This window comes from Ascaphus truei, chromosome 3 (genome assembly GCF_040206685.1).
Source record: "Ascaphus truei isolate aAscTru1 chromosome 3, aAscTru1.hap1, whole genome shotgun sequence".
Taxonomy (NCBI): domain Eukaryota; kingdom Metazoa; phylum Chordata; class Amphibia; order Anura; family Ascaphidae; genus Ascaphus; species Ascaphus truei.
In genome coordinates, this window is record NC_134485.1 from 43,393,106 (window position 1) to 43,412,976 (window position 19,871).

At 41.8% G+C, this 19,871-nt stretch overlaps 1 protein-coding gene across 4 annotated transcripts in view; it reads right to left on the minus strand.

Annotated features, from left to right (window-relative positions):
* Positions 1-19,871, minus strand: part of LOC142491425 (multidrug resistance-associated protein 1-like) — a 118,242-nt gene that overhangs the window by 23,047 nt on the left and 75,324 nt on the right. For all 4 annotated transcript variants that reach the window (XM_075593972.1, XM_075593974.1, XM_075593973.1 and 1 more), the window contains 11 exons: positions 17,306-17,443; positions 16,686-16,832; positions 15,956-16,040; positions 15,766-15,832; positions 14,738-14,864; positions 10,139-10,315; positions 9,654-9,821; positions 8,273-8,459; positions 7,529-7,604; positions 3,583-3,643; positions 2,725-2,944 (listed from right to left, as the gene is read on the minus strand). In XM_075593972.1, the coding sequence (XP_075450087.1) occupies positions 2,725-2,944; positions 3,583-3,643; positions 7,529-7,604; positions 8,273-8,459; positions 9,654-9,821; positions 10,139-10,315; positions 14,738-14,864; positions 15,766-15,832; positions 15,956-16,040; positions 16,686-16,832; positions 17,306-17,443 (1,453 nt within the window). The remainder of the gene's footprint in view (positions 1-2,724; positions 2,945-3,582; positions 3,644-7,528; positions 7,605-8,272; positions 8,460-9,653; positions 9,822-10,138; positions 10,316-14,737; positions 14,865-15,765; positions 15,833-15,955; positions 16,041-16,685; positions 16,833-17,305; positions 17,444-19,871) is intronic.

The following is a 19,871-nucleotide window of genomic DNA, read 5'->3' on the forward strand; positions in this document are numbered from 1 at the left end:
ACCAGTCTACGGACAGCCAGGAGCGGGTCGTAACCCCGTGGGGTCCCGTTCCCTGCCCCTATACCCAACCCCATGCCCTAGCTAATGCCCCTACCCCTATCACACGGTCACCGGGTTCACCGCCCAGCTTGGAACTTGTGGACATACCTTTGGGGGGGGAGGAAAAACGGACTGGGGAGAGGCAGCTCAGTGGAGCTACGGAAGGTGATTCACGGGGAGGAGGGGAATTGAGGGTGGCGGATACAGCACCCCAACCGGCAGTAAAGGCTCCGGGGTCCTCGAGGTGGTTCAACTCGCGATCCACAAGGTCGTCAGGGGTATTTTCGTTTGATGACGACCGGGAACCAGGGCCTAATCCCTTTAAGGAGACCAGGTGGTGGGCTCCACTATTTGAGGGGTATTCCGCATGGATGGACCGTACTCGGTTCCTCATCCGGCGGGAGGACGTGGTAGATTTCTGGTGGAAAGAGGGAGAGTTTACACCCGAGCAGAGGGACAGGGAACTACAGAAGAGGTGGTTCCAGCTGGAGCGTAGAGACATAGCGCCCATGGGTCCCGACACACTGTCAGATCCAGTAGATTCTGATGAGCCCCTATCATGGGTGTTACCTGGGAGGGCAGGTAATGCTGATCTGACCAGGGTCAGTAGGGCGGAGAGGGCTATAATAGCCAAATATAAAAAATCCCATGGGTTGGAGTATCCCTATGTTCCGGAGCCCCTGATGGATGAAATTGAGGACAATAGGGAAACGTGGCTCCAAGAAACTATAGAGCTGTATTTAGCCAATAGGGGGAGCGACATTGTAGGTAAAAAGGCGGAAGAAAGAATAGACACCCTGATGCGAGTGTGGAGCATAGGGAGAAATGTTCACAAACATAGGGTGACCTATGTGCCAGAGAGAGGATCACCTAGGCATTATTATGTTACGGTCCTGGATATGGGTAACCGGGAAGTGAGGAAACCTGACCCAGATCACTATTATTAAGGGGGTACTGAGACATTACGCGGGTTCGTGGCTGCTGGTCGGGGCGGGCTTGGCGGATGACTGTATTCATGTGTACTGTATTATGAGGAAATTTGTGTGATGTTAATTATGTTTTCCGTTACAGTGCTTCCTGGAAAGAGGTATACAAATTTAGGTCCCAGCGAGGACGATGGGATTCACCAGGGGGAGAATGTAGCGGTCATGTAAAATGCCTACAGTCATCTCTCCTGTTGGCAGTAAGGCCTGGTAAGTGTGGGCATGCCAGCAGTAATTATGGAGGTTTCCCCTCACCCCCTGGTGGGGTGCTCTGTGTATGGCTGGGACTGGTCACATGCTCTGACTCCATGGTTAGTGATGTCAGAGATGTGTCAGCCTCAGAAGCTTACATAAGGCACAGCACAGTGTTCTAAAGTTGCTGTCTAGTTAGTTGTTCTGCTGAGCAAGGAGTTCCAGCTCTTGTCAGAGCTGAGGAAGGAGTTCAAGTTCTATCAGAGTGTCAGTTATGTTATAGTAACTCCATGGGAGGCTGTGTCCAGGGACCTGGCACAGGACAGTGATTCCTGCGGGAATAGTGAATCCCTGATCTAGGTGACATACCTAATTAAAGGGAGCACTGGCGAGATGAGCGGCTGAAGATACTCCTTGTGGAGGGCAGTTGCCCTGCCGTGTCAATAAAGATGAGTTCAGCCAGAAACCCTCTCGTGTATCTATCAAGAATGAGTGTACAGAGAGGAGCACCACGGAGGAGTTCCTCGCCAGGATCATCCCCATGCGGACGCAGGGACCCTGGTGAGGTGGAGGCGCTGCACTGGAACTAGGTGAGACTCAGCACACTACCTCAGCTGCCTGTCTGACGGGTTCTCCCCACACACCATCATGCGGGAGACTCAGGAGTCCTGTAGCCAGCAGGTGCACCATCAGGCATATTCACACTGTAATGGGGTCCGGTTAGACCACAGGGGCCAATGTGAGATTGGGTGGGTCAGGCCGGGCCAGAAACACCGTTACACGTGAATATGTCAAGTGAAGCAAAAGTAAACAACTTGGATAATGCAGAAAACACACACAAAGAGCCCAAACAGCTAATTAGAAGCTCAAGGTACCCTCAGCAGGGTCCCCACTGAGATTATTTCTTATAAGACTTTATGTGCTTTGCTGCAATAGAGCTCCTATTGCGATTCTGACATCAGTTGTCTGTAGAGAGTTTGTCTTTTTTTTACACAGGGTTTAAAGGGAAGTACCTCTGGTTATATGTGACCTCTGGGAACGGGCCTGAGGAAGGGGACATCTCCCCGAAACATTGCCCCCCTATTTTCCCTGCTTTCTTCTCTTTCCCACCCCTACCACCCCACTGTGTGGATTCCCTGGTCCACCTCCCTTTCCCTGTGTCATCTCCCTCCCTGTGTGTACCTAGAGCTTCTTATTAGCTGTTTGGGCTCTTTTTGTGTGTTTGCTCCATTATCCAAGTTGTTTACTTTTGCTTCACTTGACATATTAATGAATTACATTGATTAGGCCTATCCCATTATTGAATTTATCCTTTATTGAATGTTGGGTACTTCCCCCCCTTTGTTTCTCAATTAGTTTGTATGAAAAGGGGTTCCTCCTTGTTCACGTGTCACCTGCCTTATACTTTTTCTCTCCCATTCTGATTGCTGTCTATCCATGTTTTGTATTTCATAGAATTCTGCATTCACTACTGCATGAAAGCAAAAAACATATTTGACCATATTCTTACCTTGTACAAATCCCAAAAGTCCATAGATTCCCAGTTTATTGTTCCTTGAACCTGTCCATTCTGTTGGGTCTTTAATTAGCTTGGCCTCTGTTGCCCATGTGCTAAGCCACACATTTTGGCCAATGGCCATTGCATTTTGGCCTACATAGGCAACTACTGTTAAGCATACCCAGAACCATCCAAAAGCTTGTAGGTAGTTCGTGACAACAGACATTTTCATCTACAAAATAAATACATACAAAAACAATTAACCCCTTAATTTGCCACATGACAATGTATCCTTGTAGGTGGCATACATAAAGCATACAAGTCCTTAACAGTCGTGTTTTCATCACTGTATATACTGTAGCTGGTGAAACTACCTTTTATTCTGATTTCATCCACACACTTTCACATGTGTAAACTTTGACTGTTCTCTACTGTCCTAGGTTTCTCCCTGTCAGCACCATGCCATTTGTTGCCCAACAATCCAGCTTCCCAAAAAACTAGCATGTGAAAGGGCTGCACAAGAGGAGACTTCTATATAGGAAGAGCAACATGTGTAATATTTTCACCAAGATTTCTAGCCTACATAAAAGTATTAACAACATAAATATACAGTCTTCTCTTCAGAATTCATTTATATTTTATTTTATGGGCATTAACAATGGATTCTTGCATCATCCCAGCATGAGCAAACATTCACCAATGGGATTATATCCTGCACCCAGTGTCACCCAATATACATGAACACTTCAAAGAATTACAGATTCTCAGATGTGGCATATGGTGAATGTATTGAGATTTATGATCTTTTTATCTAAATTTACACACATAGAAATAGCACCCGTAACCAAAGCAAAATGGCTTAATACTCACATTTCCAGTTGCAACCTTCTCTTTATTCACTCTTGTATGCTTTGATACACCAAATGATGCCCTGATAGAAAGGGGCAGCATTAAAGTACAAATGATAAAACATTTAATATACATAATTCACTGTATTTTATGGCAGTAGTGAAATAAGATAAATATTTGACAGAATTTAAATCAGTGTAATAAATGTAATGCTCATAAACCTGTGTGGTTACATTAAGGAACACTGCGGTTTTCCTGACAGTATGAAAAGACAGGAAGGCATTAAGGAATCTCATTGTTATCATTATACAATTACAGATGATGAAACTGAGGTACAGAGAGGTTATGTGATCTCAGCTTTAATAAGAATGCTCCACACGAGCTAGCAGTGCAAGGTTATCGGTTCAATTCCTATGAGACATGTTACCAAATAAACAAGATCTGAGCACAGCCAAGTTGACAAGTACAGTACAAGGAACTGCCTTAACATATTTCCAACAACAGCAGGCAGACCACAGTACTCACCAATTTATTTGGAATTGCAGGCCCATGGCTTACTAAACCACTCCCCCCTCCCTCCCCCCCCACCCCCTCCACCCCCTCACCACCACCACTCTACAGGAGATATTCAGAGTCCTTTCATTGGAAGAGGTGCTGAGGAATGGCATACTGAAATTGATGTAGCGTAATAGTTAGGAATGAGTGTGTAAAAAAAATACTTCATGAGTACCTGCAATCCCAACTTTGCAGGTGTAAAGGTATATATACTCAAGAAATCAAAGTTGCTAGATAAATTTCCAGACTGCTTTAACAAATGAACAAACATTAACAAGGAAATACTTAAAGAAGATGCATGAGTTTTTCCCAGCAAAGGGAAGACAGCCAACGTACTGATGTAGCCAGTTTTACTGTCCTTGAGTCGCGGGATGAAAAACAAAACACAACGGCTCAGGGGTAATAGTAAAATGCGCGGCTACCTGCACCTGCAAGGGGGAGGGGGCTATTTTTCAGAATGCGAAAACCCAGAGAGATTTCTCACTGCCCGGGGGTGCCTTGGGTTACCCTTGCAGTGGGAACATTAAGTCTGGCTATATATCTATAGCAAAGACAAAGGGGGTGATTCAATATTGCCGAAGCGGCTTTCGGGCCAAAAATCCCCATTGACATCTATGGACATTTTCATCTGAAAATGACCCAAGAAGCCCCTTCAGCATACAGTATATAGAATAAGGCCCAAAGAGATGAAAGACCCTTTATTTACTGCACTCGGTCAATTACAGTGGTATAGAGTACAGTAAATAACTTTGGTGTGTGCATTACTACCATCCCCTTTTTGCACCTACAGTACCTCACTACCCAGGCAAAGCAAGGTTTTTTTTAATGTTTTCTATACAAAGAGATGAAATACAGAAATACAAGCAAATAAAATATTGGTACACAAAGGCCCATATACATGTACACAAGTTTCCAGTCTATCCAAGTCCTTCTGGAGAGAAATTGCATCCTGCTCTGATTTTACTACCTTACACAATTTAGTGTCATTAGCAAAGATGGAGACTTTGCTCTCTATGCCACCCTCAAGGTCATTAATAAACAAGTTAAAAAGCAGGGATCCCAGTACCAATCCTTGAGGTACTCCACTCACAAATTTAGCCAAACATGAAAAGGTTCCATTTATGACAACCCTCTGTTGTCTGTCCTTCAACCAATTTTCAATCCAGGTGCAAATATTTTTACTGAGTTGAATTTCCTTTATTTTGTACGCTAACCTCTTGTGTGGCGTATCCAAAGCCTTTGCAAAATCTAAGTAGACCTCATCAACTACATTATCTGATCTAAATTCTTACTTACCTCCACAAAGAAATGAATACGGTTAGTTTGGCACAAGTTAGCCTTCACAAATTCATTACTAATAATTTTGTGCTCCATCAGGTATTCCTGAATATTATCCCATACTAAACCTTCAAGTAGCATCCCCACTATACTGTACTTACAGGTCTGCAATGCCCCGGTTGAGATTTAGCTCCCTTTTTAATACCAGGCACCACGTCTGCTTTACGTAAATGTTGTGGTTCTGAGTCTGGAAATTGAGCCCTTGAATATAAAATGTAATGGTTTGACCATTTCTTTACTTAACTCCTTAAGAACTTTTGAATGCATTTCATGTGGGCCGTGTGCCTTATTTACTTTAATTTTATCAAGCTGCCTATGAACTTCTTCCTCTGTTAACCAATTGGTCGTTAATAGAGAGGTTGTTGCTTCCTCCTGTGGCACTATTTTTTCAATTTATTCCTCCCTGGTAAATACCGAGGCAAATACTTTACTTAATACCTTATCTCTAATAATTTGCCTGCCCATCTCACACAGAAAATGTCCTATATTTTCTTTTCTAATCTTTTTGTTATTAAGGTACATAAAAAATACTTTTTAGGGTTGATCTTACTTTCTGTTGCAATCCTTTTTTCATTTTCAGTTTTTGCTAATCTGATTGCCCTTTTGCATTTTTTGTTACATGCCTTATAATTCTGATGTGATGCCTCCGTCCCTTCTGACTTTAAAACTCTAAAAGCCTGCCTATGTTACTGGCTTATTTACCCTGATCTAAAGGAACTTAGTGTATCTGGCCCAAAGTCAGAAAAACGTATATAAAAAAAGGATAAGATAATCAGGAGATATAGAAAGTCAAAGAAGGAGTGGCTCAGTGAGTAAAGACAATGACTGGCACTGAGTTTGAAGCAGGGGACCCAGTGTCGGCTCCTTGTGACCTTGGCATGTCACTTTATCTCCCTGTGCCTCAGGCACCAAAAAAAACATAGATTGTAAGCTCCACGAGGCAGGGACCTGTGCCTGCAAAGTGTCTCTGTAAAGCGCTACATAAACCTAGCAGCGCTATACAAGAACATGCTATTATTATTATTAAAGCAACAGTAACTCAAAGAGAAAAAGAAAAATAGCATAGATATTCTGACAGAAAAACAATGCAGATATATTTAACAGAAGACCAGCCTATTATAAATCCGGGATGTCTAGTCTTCAAGAAGAAGACAGCAATAAAATACATTTTCACAAGAACGTTTTCACAAGAACGTTGTCACTTTTATTTATTAGATCTACAAATACTTATTTTTATACCAATATTTGAGATCCAGCTTTTCTCATGCAAGCCAGAGCAAGCTAATTGCCATTGCCAGACATGAAGTGATATTGGGATGAGCATTTACAGTACACACTTCATGCTGGGGGGAATACGCAAGGTTAAATGTCTCCTGTCCCAGGGGTTCTCCCTTCCGGCGGGGGGAGAAATTAAAAGTAAAGCCAACAGCATGCATATTAGACCCTTATATAGCTGCCATTCAATGCCATAGCCAGCAAAGAATGCGCTCAGTCATTTTAGTGGGGGCTGAATTATTTTCAAGGTTAAATGTCCCCAGAACTTGTACACGTCCATTGTAAGGATAATGTAACCATATAGAAGGAAACCCCCAGTTTCATCAAATGTAATGTGGGTCTCCAGCCAACTGCTTAGTCTAATGCAATGGGAGCTCTTTAAATGGAGCAGGATTATTTTCTGTTCGATTCAGAAACAAGAGGCCAGGTTCAAGAGTTGTAGAACACGCAGTTCAATATCACTCACGCCCTACGCCCCCTATGCCCCCTACGCCCCCTACGCCCCCTACATTAACAGAGAAACCACTACTGTTTGGCATTAACTAATGGGTGCGTTTCAATACAGTAAGGAAGGAACCACAGAAAAACAACATGGAAAAAGAAGTGGAGTTCAGTGGTTATTCTAAATTCTGAAGTCGCTTTATGGGATTGAAGAAATAGAAAGATATCTAGTAACATTATAATATGCAGCACACTAATTTTCTAAATAAGATTTTCTCCGAAACACAAAAAACGCAGTTGCTCTGTTTTTATATAGTACAACAACGTTTTTTCCCTGTCTTAATATATAAACACATACCTATCTTTTTGAACCAACACATCTTCATGTTGGATTTTAGTGCTTTTTATTTTGCCAGCTTCTTTCAAGGTGTTTGCTGAGTAGAGAACAGAAAAGAAAAACAGAGAACAAAAATGGTATTGATATTAATCACTACCGACTCTCTATCTCATTTGACAGCAATAGCATAATCAAACAGCAATTAAAGCTTTAACTTCTTCTATCTGCAATTTTATTCTATCCGATGTAGCAGGAGTTTTTGAGAGGGTGTTTCATTTGCAAAACGCCCAAGGAAGTTCAGAAAGGGATGCTCTTTAAAGAAACCATTTTTGAAGTAAAGGGGGAGGGGAGATTTGCAAAACACAAATGGAAGATTCTAATTACCCATTTACAATTAGATCTCCATATGTTCTATGCTTGTGGCCATAAGAATGTATTGTGCTCCTGAGGTAAAGGTTATTTGTTTAATGCCCATATCTAAAAAAAAACAACAACAAAAATCAAAATCAGACAAATGTGTAATGGCAGGTAGAGAAAAATGAAGCTCTCTTTTAATTACAGTATGTGAAAATAATAGAAATTTAACATGATGAACCACTGCAATGTTGTTGCAGGTTAATGCTATATCACTAGCACTTTATGCAGCAACTGATAGCAGACCATAACATTAATGTTTCTGATATGACAGCTTTGCTTGATGCATATTGTACCTTAACAGTTAACTGTACACAAACCAAAACTAGACTGTTGTCAAGAAACACCTACCTTTGACTTGATCTAGATTTTCATTTCCTGATTCTTTATTGAAAGCCTGAATCATGTCAGCAAAGTTCTGTCGTTTGGAGATAAGCTCTTGATATGTTCCAATTTCAGCTATCCTACCATCTTCCATTACGATAATAAGATCAGCCTGAGGAAGGACTGTGACGCTGTGGGTTACCAGAATACGTGTCTACATACAGAGGGTGGAATCAGGAAACAGTTTAGATTCTAGAACTGTTTCCAGCAATACAAAGGAATAAGAACAACAATGTTTACTGACTTCGTTTAAAATTATTATGTGTGTGTTAAAGCTGCAGTTCAGTCTTTTTTTTTTTACTTCAATAGTTTCATGTGTGCAATCTCTAATTACCTAAAGAACTGTATAGCTGCAGGTCAATTCGTTCTCCATGTATTGATAGGCGAAATTTGGTGACATAATTAGTGAAGGGATCTGTTTTTCTTCTGCTTCTGTCTCTCAGTGGAAGCTCATAAATATTCATGAGCACTCCTGCACTGACATGTGCTAGAGGGAGGGCAGGGCTGACAAATGGGTGTGCCAGGGCTTGTGACAGGACATGAAGGGGCAGTGCTTTAGCAAATGGCTGTTAAAATAGAATACAAGAAAATTGGTCTTTCAAAGTTGTTTTTTTTAAAACAGAAAATGCTAAAAGTATTTTTTCTTACTACAGAACTGATTTATTAAAAAAAAACACACATCCAGGATATTGACTGAACTGCAGCTTTAATAGACTGCAGGATCTTAAGAAAAGTGTCCCCCACTGTCACGTGAGAATAGCCCTTCTAGCTCATTAAACAAAAACAATAAATACAATGATTCAAATATTAAAAACTGGTAGGATGATCGATATCTTACAAGAAAAAAAAATGGTTGCCCTGCTTCCACTAACTTAATTACCTTAATACAGCAACTGGGACCAAGTTCAATACTTTGCCACCAAATGTTCCTATTATATAAAGAGTAAGTGTACTTTATTCCTTATATTACAATGTTAAACTGTGTCAAGGTTCTTCATACAAAGGGTTAAGTGCTGTAATTAACAACAGGGTAATTGGGTAACACTCCCAACCCCGATGTACTCACTGAACAAAAAACATACCGTATCTTTGACAGCGGAGACTCAACATTGTAATAATTACATGGGATACTTGAATACACACTCCATGCAGTGTAAAAATGTTCAATACTAGCAATTTAACGGAATTACCAATATTTTCAAACTTTGGTAACTTTGTGAATGGAAAATGCAAAAAACCTTAATTTTGCACCAAATCAAACCTTTGGCAAAACATTTGTTCATCTGTAATTGTAATATAGATTGCATGGGTTACTTTATACTGGACATGTATTCATCTGAAAGCATACCTTATTATTTAATAGTCCATTTTGCCCAATGAGTTTATCAAACAGATGCTTTCCAACATGGACATCAACAGCAGACAGTGGATCATCCAGTAAGTAGATATCCGCATTGTTGTAAACAGCTCTTGCCAGACTTACTCTCTGTTTCTGACCACCACTTAAGTTTACACCCTAGATAAAAAACAGAGATACATAATTAAACTGGACAGTATTTTCTAGACAATAAATAGCAACTTAAATATTTAAAAGAATAAAGCTCAGACTGTAGTTTTATAGGAGTATTGTGTATATTTACTCTACTGGTTCTGAATTAAAAACAGTAGCATTGTTAATACCCCAAACATACATTACAGTAATTCTACTGGGACATGGGCAAATCAAAGCTTCATAATGATGCCGGGCTCTTCAACTGCTGGCCTGCAAAGGGCTTTAATGTGTTAAGACTGTTTTTCTATAATTGAGTTACAAAAAAAAGTGCTTGATCTCACCCTTTCTCCAATTTCAGTTTGATCTCCATTTGGTAAAAGATCCAGATCTGGCAACAAAGCACAAGCTTCCAAGACTCTTTCATAATGATTCTTATTGAAGGTTAATCCGAAGAGAATATTATCTTGCAATATTGCATTCTGTATCCATGCTTGTTGAGAAACATAAGCCACTGAGCCCTAAATATATATATATATATAAAAAAAAACACACAAAAAAACATTTCTATATTGGAAGAAGTTTTATGCAATATCCGCCATCTTCCTCTCTTTCATGAACCAAGAGTTCCCATGTAGAACTGTAGAAAACGTATTCAAGTAAATGGCTGTAAATTGTCTTCCAGTTCTAGAATATGTTTTACAGCATAGCACTGCATAGTAATCTAGCTCTAGGGACTTGATCCACAAAGCTTTGTTAACAACACAACGTGATATTAAGTAAAACAACATCGGACGTTATGCTGCTGAGTTACTGTGCTTTCGCCAAAGCAAATGATATATGTCACACTAGAGATAAATAGCAACCAGGGGGTTAACTTTCATTTTAAAAACACCCAATTTTATACGTCTCCATTGAGGGTGACCTGGAGTTATTATGGAATTTGCATTAATGGGTCAATAAAACAATGAAAAAGAAATATGTTTAGAAGTGAAGTGATTTATTTTAATTTACAACTGGTATCAGTTGTTTGGAGGTTATTGGCCCCTCCTCTAAGAGATTAAGCTCACCCCACCCCATTTTTTAAATTGCAGGATTTTTCATGTACTGTACCTATGCAGAACAGGTCTATTAAGACCATTCTCCATACAGAGCAGAGGTAAATGAGAATTCTTCCAGGTAGTGTTAGGACCTGCATAGTGGTCATGCCGTGAAGTGGTTGCAGGCTTATAACGCTTTGGCCAAAGGGTTTAACTAAATGACCCTTACTCATGAGAATACTAACATTGAAGTATTTAACTATGTATTTTGTCACATTGGATGTAGCATTGGGTATTTTTGTCTTTTGTTGTATATATTTGGCCACTCAGGAGCACTCCTTTTAAATATATATATATATATATATATATATAGTTAAGTTATGGTGGGTAAAAAAAGTGACAAAAACCCTCCACAGCAAAGCATATAGCAAATGGAAATATTACTGTATGCTCATTTGCATGTCTTAGACAGGTCTGCAACCCCATCTTTCACCATTATCACCCAGCACAAAGCACTTCCACTGCAGCAAGGGATTCTGGGAAATGACATGCAAATGAGCACCTTTTGCTTCAAAACCATTCAACATGGTTCCCCTAAAGGCTTAAGCTTGCTGCATGGTCACAGCTTTGAGCACAGCCAGGGTTAAGATGCATAGCCAGTAAACCCACCCACAGACAGACTGTTTCAACCTTAATGGGTCTCTTCAGTGTGATGTTGGTTATACTGGCTATGCAAAATGAAGCAGGGATCGTTTTGAATGGTTTTGAAGCAAAAGGTGGCACTGTGTGCTCATTTGCATGCCATTTCCCAGAATCCCTTGCTGCAGTGGAAGTGCTGTGTGATGGGTGATAATGGTAAAAGATGGGGTTGCAGACCTGTCTAAGACATGCAAATGAGCATACAGTAATATTTCCATTTGCTATATATATAGATAGATAGATAGATAGATAGATAGATAGATAGGATAGATAACAGCTGGCACTCCAAGCAAAAGAGTCAAATCATCAGGTGCATGTTCCATAAGACAAGTATATGCAACAGATTGCCTTCCCAGCAGGGAAAGCAAAGAAACAGCACTCAGTAGTATGTAGCAAAAATATTGTATTCAAACAACATGACAGCACATGTGTAAATCCCTGAAGAAGGTCCTTAGTGGACCGAAACGTTGGTTTACACATGTGCTGTCATGTTGTTTGAATACAATCTTTTTGCTACATACTGCTGCGGCCGAGTTTATTCGAGCATTTGCCCGTTCTCGGCCGCAGCAGTAACCTGGCGCGCGCCGGAGGGTGCCGGGCGCGTGCCGAAGCCTCGGAGGAGAGGCCCGCCGATCGGGGCTTCCCCCTCTCCTTACCGGGTCCGCCGGGTCCCCCGGAACGTCCCGCCGCCGTCCTCACATCCGCGCGACACCAGGGCTCCCTCGGGGAGCCCTGGGCACGCGTACAGGCGGCACAGGCACCCGATGATGCGTGACCGCGCATCGGTGATGCGCGGCACGCTGAGGGAGTGCGGCTCGCAAGCTGGGACATATCCCGGCTTGCGGAATGAGCCGCACTCGAATTAAGTGTGCCGCCTGTGTACTACTGAGTGCTGTTTCTTTGCTTTCCCTGCTGGGAAGGCAATCTGTTGCATATGTTGGGGTTAGAGCTTGCTGGGATTGTGTATTTATTAATTCATGAATATTATCCTGTATTAAACCTTCAAGTAGCTTTCCCAAAATTGAAATCAGACTTACAGGTCTGTAGTTCCCCGGTTCTGATCTAGCTCCCTTTTTAAAAAAAAAATAGGCACCACATCTCCTTTACGCTAATCTTGTGGAAATTGAGTCCTTGAATATTAAATGTAATGGTTTGGCTATAACTGAACTTAACTCCGTAAGAACTCTTGGACCTATGCCATCGGGACCAGGTGCCTTATTTACTTTAATTTGATCAAGCCACCTATGAACTTCTTCCTCAGTTAACCAATTGTTCGTTAATACAGAGGTTGTGGCTTCCTCCTGTTGCACTACTATTGAAATTGATTTTTCCCTGGTAAACACAGAGGCAAAGAAATTGTTTAATACCTGTGCTTTTCTTATCTCCAATAATCTGCCTGCCCATCTCACACTGAAAGGGTCCTATATTTTCTTTTCTGATTATTTTGTTATTAAGGTACTTAAAGAACTTTTTATGGTTAATCTTATTTTCTATTGCAATCCTTTTTTCATTATCCATTTTTGCTAATTTGATTGCCCTTTTACAATTTTTGTTACATTCTTTATCAGTCTGATATGATGCCTCTGTCCCTTCTGACTTCAAGAATCTAAACACCTGCCTCTTCTTTTCCATTTCCCCCCTACCTGTTTATTTAGCCACATTGATGTTGACATCTTTCTTTTATATTATTACCCAAGGGTATACACTGATAAGTGTGCTTTTCTATCAATGTTTTAAAGACTGCCCATTTATCTTATACATTTTCCCTGCAAAAACATCACCCTAATGTATTCCTTGTAGATTAGTCCTAAATTTATTAAAATCTGCCTTTCTAAAGTTTAAGGTCTTTGTAATCTGTTTTTTGATCATTTATTTCAAATGAGATAATGTTATGATCACTGTTACCCAAATTTTCCCGGACTTGAATGTTTGTTATTACTTCTACATTGTTTGATATGACCAAATCCAGTATTGCCCCTCTCTTGGATGCTTCCTCAATAATTTGGGTCATGTAATTGTCTTGTATATTACAATATACAAAAGCAATGTTATGTTATTAGGCTTATTTGCATAGGCTTAACGTTATGTCGTCTTGTTGTAGTGCATGTATGTGCATCAAACAAGTTAGCACATTCTGTATACAGTATGTGTTAAAAAGACATACTGCACGTGTGTTATGGACATTAATCCAATCATAAATGATTGATCCTAATGGCCTTCTTTAGTTTTCTAAAGGAGTCATTGTTAAAATAATTTGCAATCAAGTATAAAAAATGCAGACCGAACTTTAAGTAAACTGGTGCAAATAAATAATTTCATTGCTCTATTTTATTTTCTTCTAACCATGTTTGTATTAACAATCTCCAATCAATGAATGTAAAAAAATATGCAACAGAATTTGAAAATACAGGCATACCCCGCATTAACGTACGCAATGGGACCGGAGCATGTATGTAAAGCGAAAATGTACTTAAAGTGAAGCACTATCTTTTTCCACTTATCGATGCATGTTCTGTACTGCAATCGTCATATTATAATAACGCATTTGTAACAGGCTCTATAGTCTCCCCGCTTGCGCACAGCTTCGGTACAGGTAGGAAGCCGGTATTGCTGTTCAGGACGTGCTGACAGGCGCATGCGTGAGCTGCCGTTTGCCTACTGGGCGATATGTACTTACTCGCGAGTGTACTTAAAGTGAGTGTACTTAAAGCGGGGTATGCCTGTATGTAGTTGTCAGCTTTCTATAATAGGAGAGCTAATGGCTAAGAGACGTTAACCACACAGACACTGGTTAAACCTAACCCCCACCCCTTTTTTTCTTTAAAGGGTTGGAACCAGGGGGCCCAGAGCTGAACCAATAAAGGTGCCGGTATCACTACCTTTTTTCACGTGCGGATTTAAATCTACTGCATCACACGGCTCAGTAGGAAGCAGCAAGAGGTGACACTACGGCCTCCTATTGGCCCACGTGACGTTGGAGATTTGAAACAAAGTTTTTTCCCTGCGGGGGGGGGGGGGGGTCTAAAACACAGGTACGTTCACTGATAAATATCTCAGGAACTAAGGGGTTGCCAGAGCTGAAAATAGCTTGGTTCAGCTCTGGGGACCCAGAGGTTCCCATCTTGTACAGTAACTAAAAAAATATTAGAAGCTGCTTCGTTTGTTCAGTGTAAGCAGAGATACAGTACATGCAGAAGACCTTACTTTTCTCTGAACCGTCCCATCTAGAATGTGCATTTCTCCAAGGATAGCAGAAAGTAGAGATGATTTTCCAGACCCAACTTGCCCCACTACAGCGACTAAAGATCCTTCTGGAATCTTCATGTTCAAACTACGGAAACACAGAATTGTTACTATCGCTCGCCGCTTCGTCTTCCCCTCCACCTCCCCACCCCCCACCCATGCTTAAAAAAACTTGTCCAAAAAGGGTTCAATGCTCATACAGGTTCTCCAAGCCTGCTCTTGTTTCTTAAATATCACGCATTGCTCATCAATAATCTGGTCCTACGCATTACTTTTTACTTTACACCCTTGCCAATGTTGCTCTAAATTTTGAGTATGATGAATTACACAAGTTGCATAGTCAAGCCTGGGTAAGTTTTGACTCTTTAGCCTGCTCTGAGTATTCTGGCTCTGTATTAGGTAGACCAGGTGACCCTTAGAAGATCTTACAGTATCTGCCATCAAATTATATGTTTTTAAACGCAGGATATAAACCAGACACAGTAATATAATGTTGGGTAAATAAATGATAGAAACCCTCTACCATACCAAGTTTTCACTGGTATATACATTCTAACACAATAAAACACACGACACATTGTTTAATTTGCACATACAGATTTAACAGCACTTCCTGTCATTGGCACATGGGCAAGCTGCACAACTGTGACCACTGCACCGGAGGATTACCGTTGTGGGGGTCCGATCTGGATGCATGGACCCCCCTTCCCCTCGTGGCAATGTCTTGGTAGCACTATCTCCGGAGCCGCAGATTTTTGCTTTTTCAGCCGTGGCTCCAGAGACAGTGAGAAGTGCTACATCTGTATCATGTCTTTGGGAATATGGGAGAGGTGTGTTCACAGGGTTATTTGTACAGTGCTCAGATAAGCATGACGACCAGAAAAATACATTTCTGAACTTCAATAAATGTTGACAGTGTATTAAAAAAATAATATAAGCCCTTGCAAAATAGTGATTAAGAAATGTTCTATATTGTATGCGTCTCTTACTCTTTCAAGGTGGAGGGTCCTGTCTTATCCCATTGGAAAGATGCCCCAAACAAACCCACAGCATGACCTGTAGTTGTAAAATAATGCATATATAAATAAGTACATCAATAAATAAATATAGGAAAAATACTATTTTGAAAAAAATATATATATATATACACACACACACACACACAATATGTTCACTCACTTCCACTATAGTTGACTTCGATTTTTTCGGGGTTAAGTTCTTCACCACAAAGAAAATTTTCCAATCGACCCACAGAAACTGTAGTCTACAAAAACAATCAGTGTGTTAAGTGGTTGTTGATATATGATTCGTTTAACTTTGAAGCTTCATGCAGGGAGAAATGGAGAGACAGGTCTCTGGTAACCAGCACAGAAGAATGTGCAGGCCTATCAATCTTGTTGTTGAAAAATGACACAGAAGGAAAGTTATACTGTATTCCACGTTGTGTCCTGTTTGAGTAAAGTGGTGTTTTTATCCCCTTGGTCAGTGGTTATCAAACAGTTTAGTAGTGGTACCTGAAACTTCTACAAAATACGTTTCAGACAGGTCATTTCTCCAGTGCATTTCCTTTTACAACTCAATATTGAATTTTTAGATACAAGTATGTGTTATACAACAATATAAAGATATGAATGTATAGAGCCGTGTAAGAATGGTGGTCCCTCAATGATTTATTCAAGGTGAAGCGGTCCTGGATAAGAAAAAGGTGTGATAACCCCATTAACTAAATGCTTAAAAGATTTTTAAATAAACACTAGAACAAAAAAGCCCAAAGACAAATGGAGTTCATATTACTAGTGTACAAACAGTGTAAGGAATACATCTTAAATTCTAAAAACATTGCTTTCAGGGAAAGGTAGAAAAAAACTATAGTGCGGACTTCAGACACAAGTTCATGTACAATAATTACCTGGACTACTGCCGAGATCACAGTTGGCAAATCAAATAGCGGAAGTCGCAAAATATTAAATAGAGCTATAGTGGTAAAAACTTTGGATGCAGTCAGAACATTTGAACTATCCAATAGGAAGTATACTCCAAACGTGGCTAAGGAAACCTAAAACAATGAAAACACCTTTAAAAAAAGCACATCTCCCCATATTTTAGACAATCAATGTGTTAATGAGCAGTGGGAAAAAATGGTCCATATGTAAAGCGGACTACAATTATTAGATGTTTTAGCATTCTAGTTTTTAGCAACGTTACCAGAAAACTAGCAAAGCTTAAAATACATATATACAGTATATAGCCAGCATTGTAACCACTTCCCTTTCAGATGGGCCCACACCGCATTACATGGCCTGTTATGTGACAAACAGCATTACATATTATCCTATTCTCTGTGTGTCTCCCACTACGCTGTTCATAACCTGAACCACTCAGTGCAGGAACTAAAGTTTTATTCATATCTACACATGTGGACAGTATGTTCATGGCGTCTGCATTAACTGTACAGTAGCTGTTAAAACAATAATATTGTTAATTATATGCCACTAGCATAAAACTGTAGGGAATGATCATACAACTTACCAGGAAAGGAATACAGGTTAACGTCAGCATGGAGAATGTAGCCAAGTAGCCTGATGATTTCAACACATCCATTTCACGTTCTCGAATATCAACAACTTTCTTTTGATATGAAGGCTCCCATGCATATAGCTTTAAAATCTGAAAATATTACACAGTATTCTTCACTGATAAATTAGCAAATAAATATATAACTTGTGAGTACATTCACATGTCTCAAAGAGATCCACAAACCTGCCTTTCCCCATTACTGATAAAGCAAATCTTTTAAAGCCTAAGGCTAAGGCCCCGCTCCCTCAGTCAGCGCACCCGCACTGCAGACAGGCAGGGCGCTGACAGACACAGACCGATATGCGGTCTGTAGGGAGCGGGAGCCGGGGCTGGAGTGGGAGGGAGGGGCGTGGTTTAAGCGGAGGGGGGCGTGGTTTAAGTGGAGGGGGCGTGGTTTAAGCGGAGGGACCCGCTACCCCACGCCCCCCCCTCCACGGGCTCGGGCTCCCGGGCTGCAGGAGGGAGCTGCGGCGGGCTGCCCTACTCACACGCTGACACTCAGGCAAACACAGACACACAGACAGGCACTCATGCACACACACACAGGCAGGCACTCACGCACTCAGGCACACACATACACACACACAGATAGGCACTCACGCTGCTTTCCCTCCACACTCTCCTCCTCGCTTCCCGAAGCCTCCCCTCCTCCCGAAGCCTCCCCTCCTCATTGGCTCACAGCCACACCATGTGACACGTCGACGCTTGGGATTACAATTCTCTTGAATCCCCTAGCGGCTGACGCGTCACAGCGTGTAGTGAGCTGTGCAGCCAGGGGGGACTGGGACCGGCTCAGGAGGATTCCCCTGCTGGTGGGGAACGCTCTTGCGGCTGCCCGCGCCGCCGGGTGCAGCGGGTCCCAGGCCTAAGACATTCGTGTGTTCAGCTTGGACATCAAAGAGCTCAGAGATGTGAAATTCTCTTTTGTCCACTATTTAAAAGTCACTTTGCTTTGCAATGTTTAACTAATACAACACTGTTTGTATTAAGTAGCCTGTAATGAAATATTTGGACAGATTCTTACATTACGTGAAATTAAAGCAGAATTGCACATACAGAACATTAAATAGTTTTAATTCTTCTTGTGTAGCATGTGTGAAGAGAACATGAGAAGAATAAATAAATCATAAATAAAAGTTGCAAAGCTAATAGTTCCAGCACACTCTGACTATAGGAAAAGTAGCAACAAGTGGGAAATGCCAAATCAAATGAATATTTAATAAATGCACAAGTTATATACATGTAGCCCTTTTTCTGACTTTCCCAAAGAGACTACTGGTCACTGTATACAACCTGCGGCTCCAGGAGATCTGAGCCTCCGCTAGCTGGGAGCCTGGGGTAACACTTATACACTTACTCAGCGCAGCGCCTCCACTTACCCAGGATCCCCGTTATGTAAGATTCCCCTGGGCAAGAAACATACAACACCTTATGATTGTAACTGGTTTTACTATAATAATGCACGGTAGCAATAACACAACATATACACTTATACTCTAACGGTATAAACTTAGTGGCTGCCCACTCATCAGGAGTAATGTCTCCATCCCCTCACTGCATGCCCCACACACCGTGTCCATGTATAGTACTATTGGTATAGGCTCAGTTCTTTAGCCACTCGCTCAGTGTCCCAAAAGAGTTACACCTAAGGCGGGATCAGCGCCTGTTGACCGTGTTGGTGCCCTTGATGTAATAATACCTTCCGGTCACGGCGGTGACCGGCAAAACTTCACGAAGGGTCAGACGCCTCCAACACGTAGCCTCCAGATATCACGGTGTCCAGCCGACAGCAGATGACTGCAACCGCCACAACTCTGTGCTTTGTCCCTAACTGGTACTCAGTAAGGGTGATGCTCGCTACCACTATAGGCCGTGCCTGCAGCACAGCAACCTATGGTGACTTTAGGGAATACTCCTAGGGCCTGCGGGGTAGAACTGTCCTATGCAGGCGGGTCACTGACCCCCTGCACCCACACTACCTCTCCCTTCACCTCCCGGATCCCCTCTCACTAACTTCTCCCTAACCTGCAGCAAACACACTGCACTCACACCGTACCTGCAGCAAACGTACTGCAACCAACCTGGTACCTGCAGCTACACTGCACACACACACTGTGCCTTCTTGTCAGCGCTCACAGCACTGACAGCCGTGACACTGACAAGCTTGCACACTCACCACACCTAAGGGCAGGGTCCCTAACCTAGGGGCCATCCCTCAGTACCTACCCACTACCCTGGTGGGGATTGGGGCCTGCCTGGGTCCTGGGGATAACCTTACCTGGTGCAGGAGCCACTTGCTCCCTACACCCTTCCTCCCCCTTCCTGCTCCCAGCTCCAACTGCCTTGCTCCAAAGCCCGCAAAATGTATCAATCTGCCTGTCTGAGAATCCTGGCCTCTCATTGGCCACTCGCAGACACCTGGGGTGCTGGGCCCTAAGCCTCCTGGGAACTGTAGTCCCGCAGAAGCAGCAAATCCATTGTGGCTGCGTGCGCACTTGTCCTGCGCATGCGCGACTCC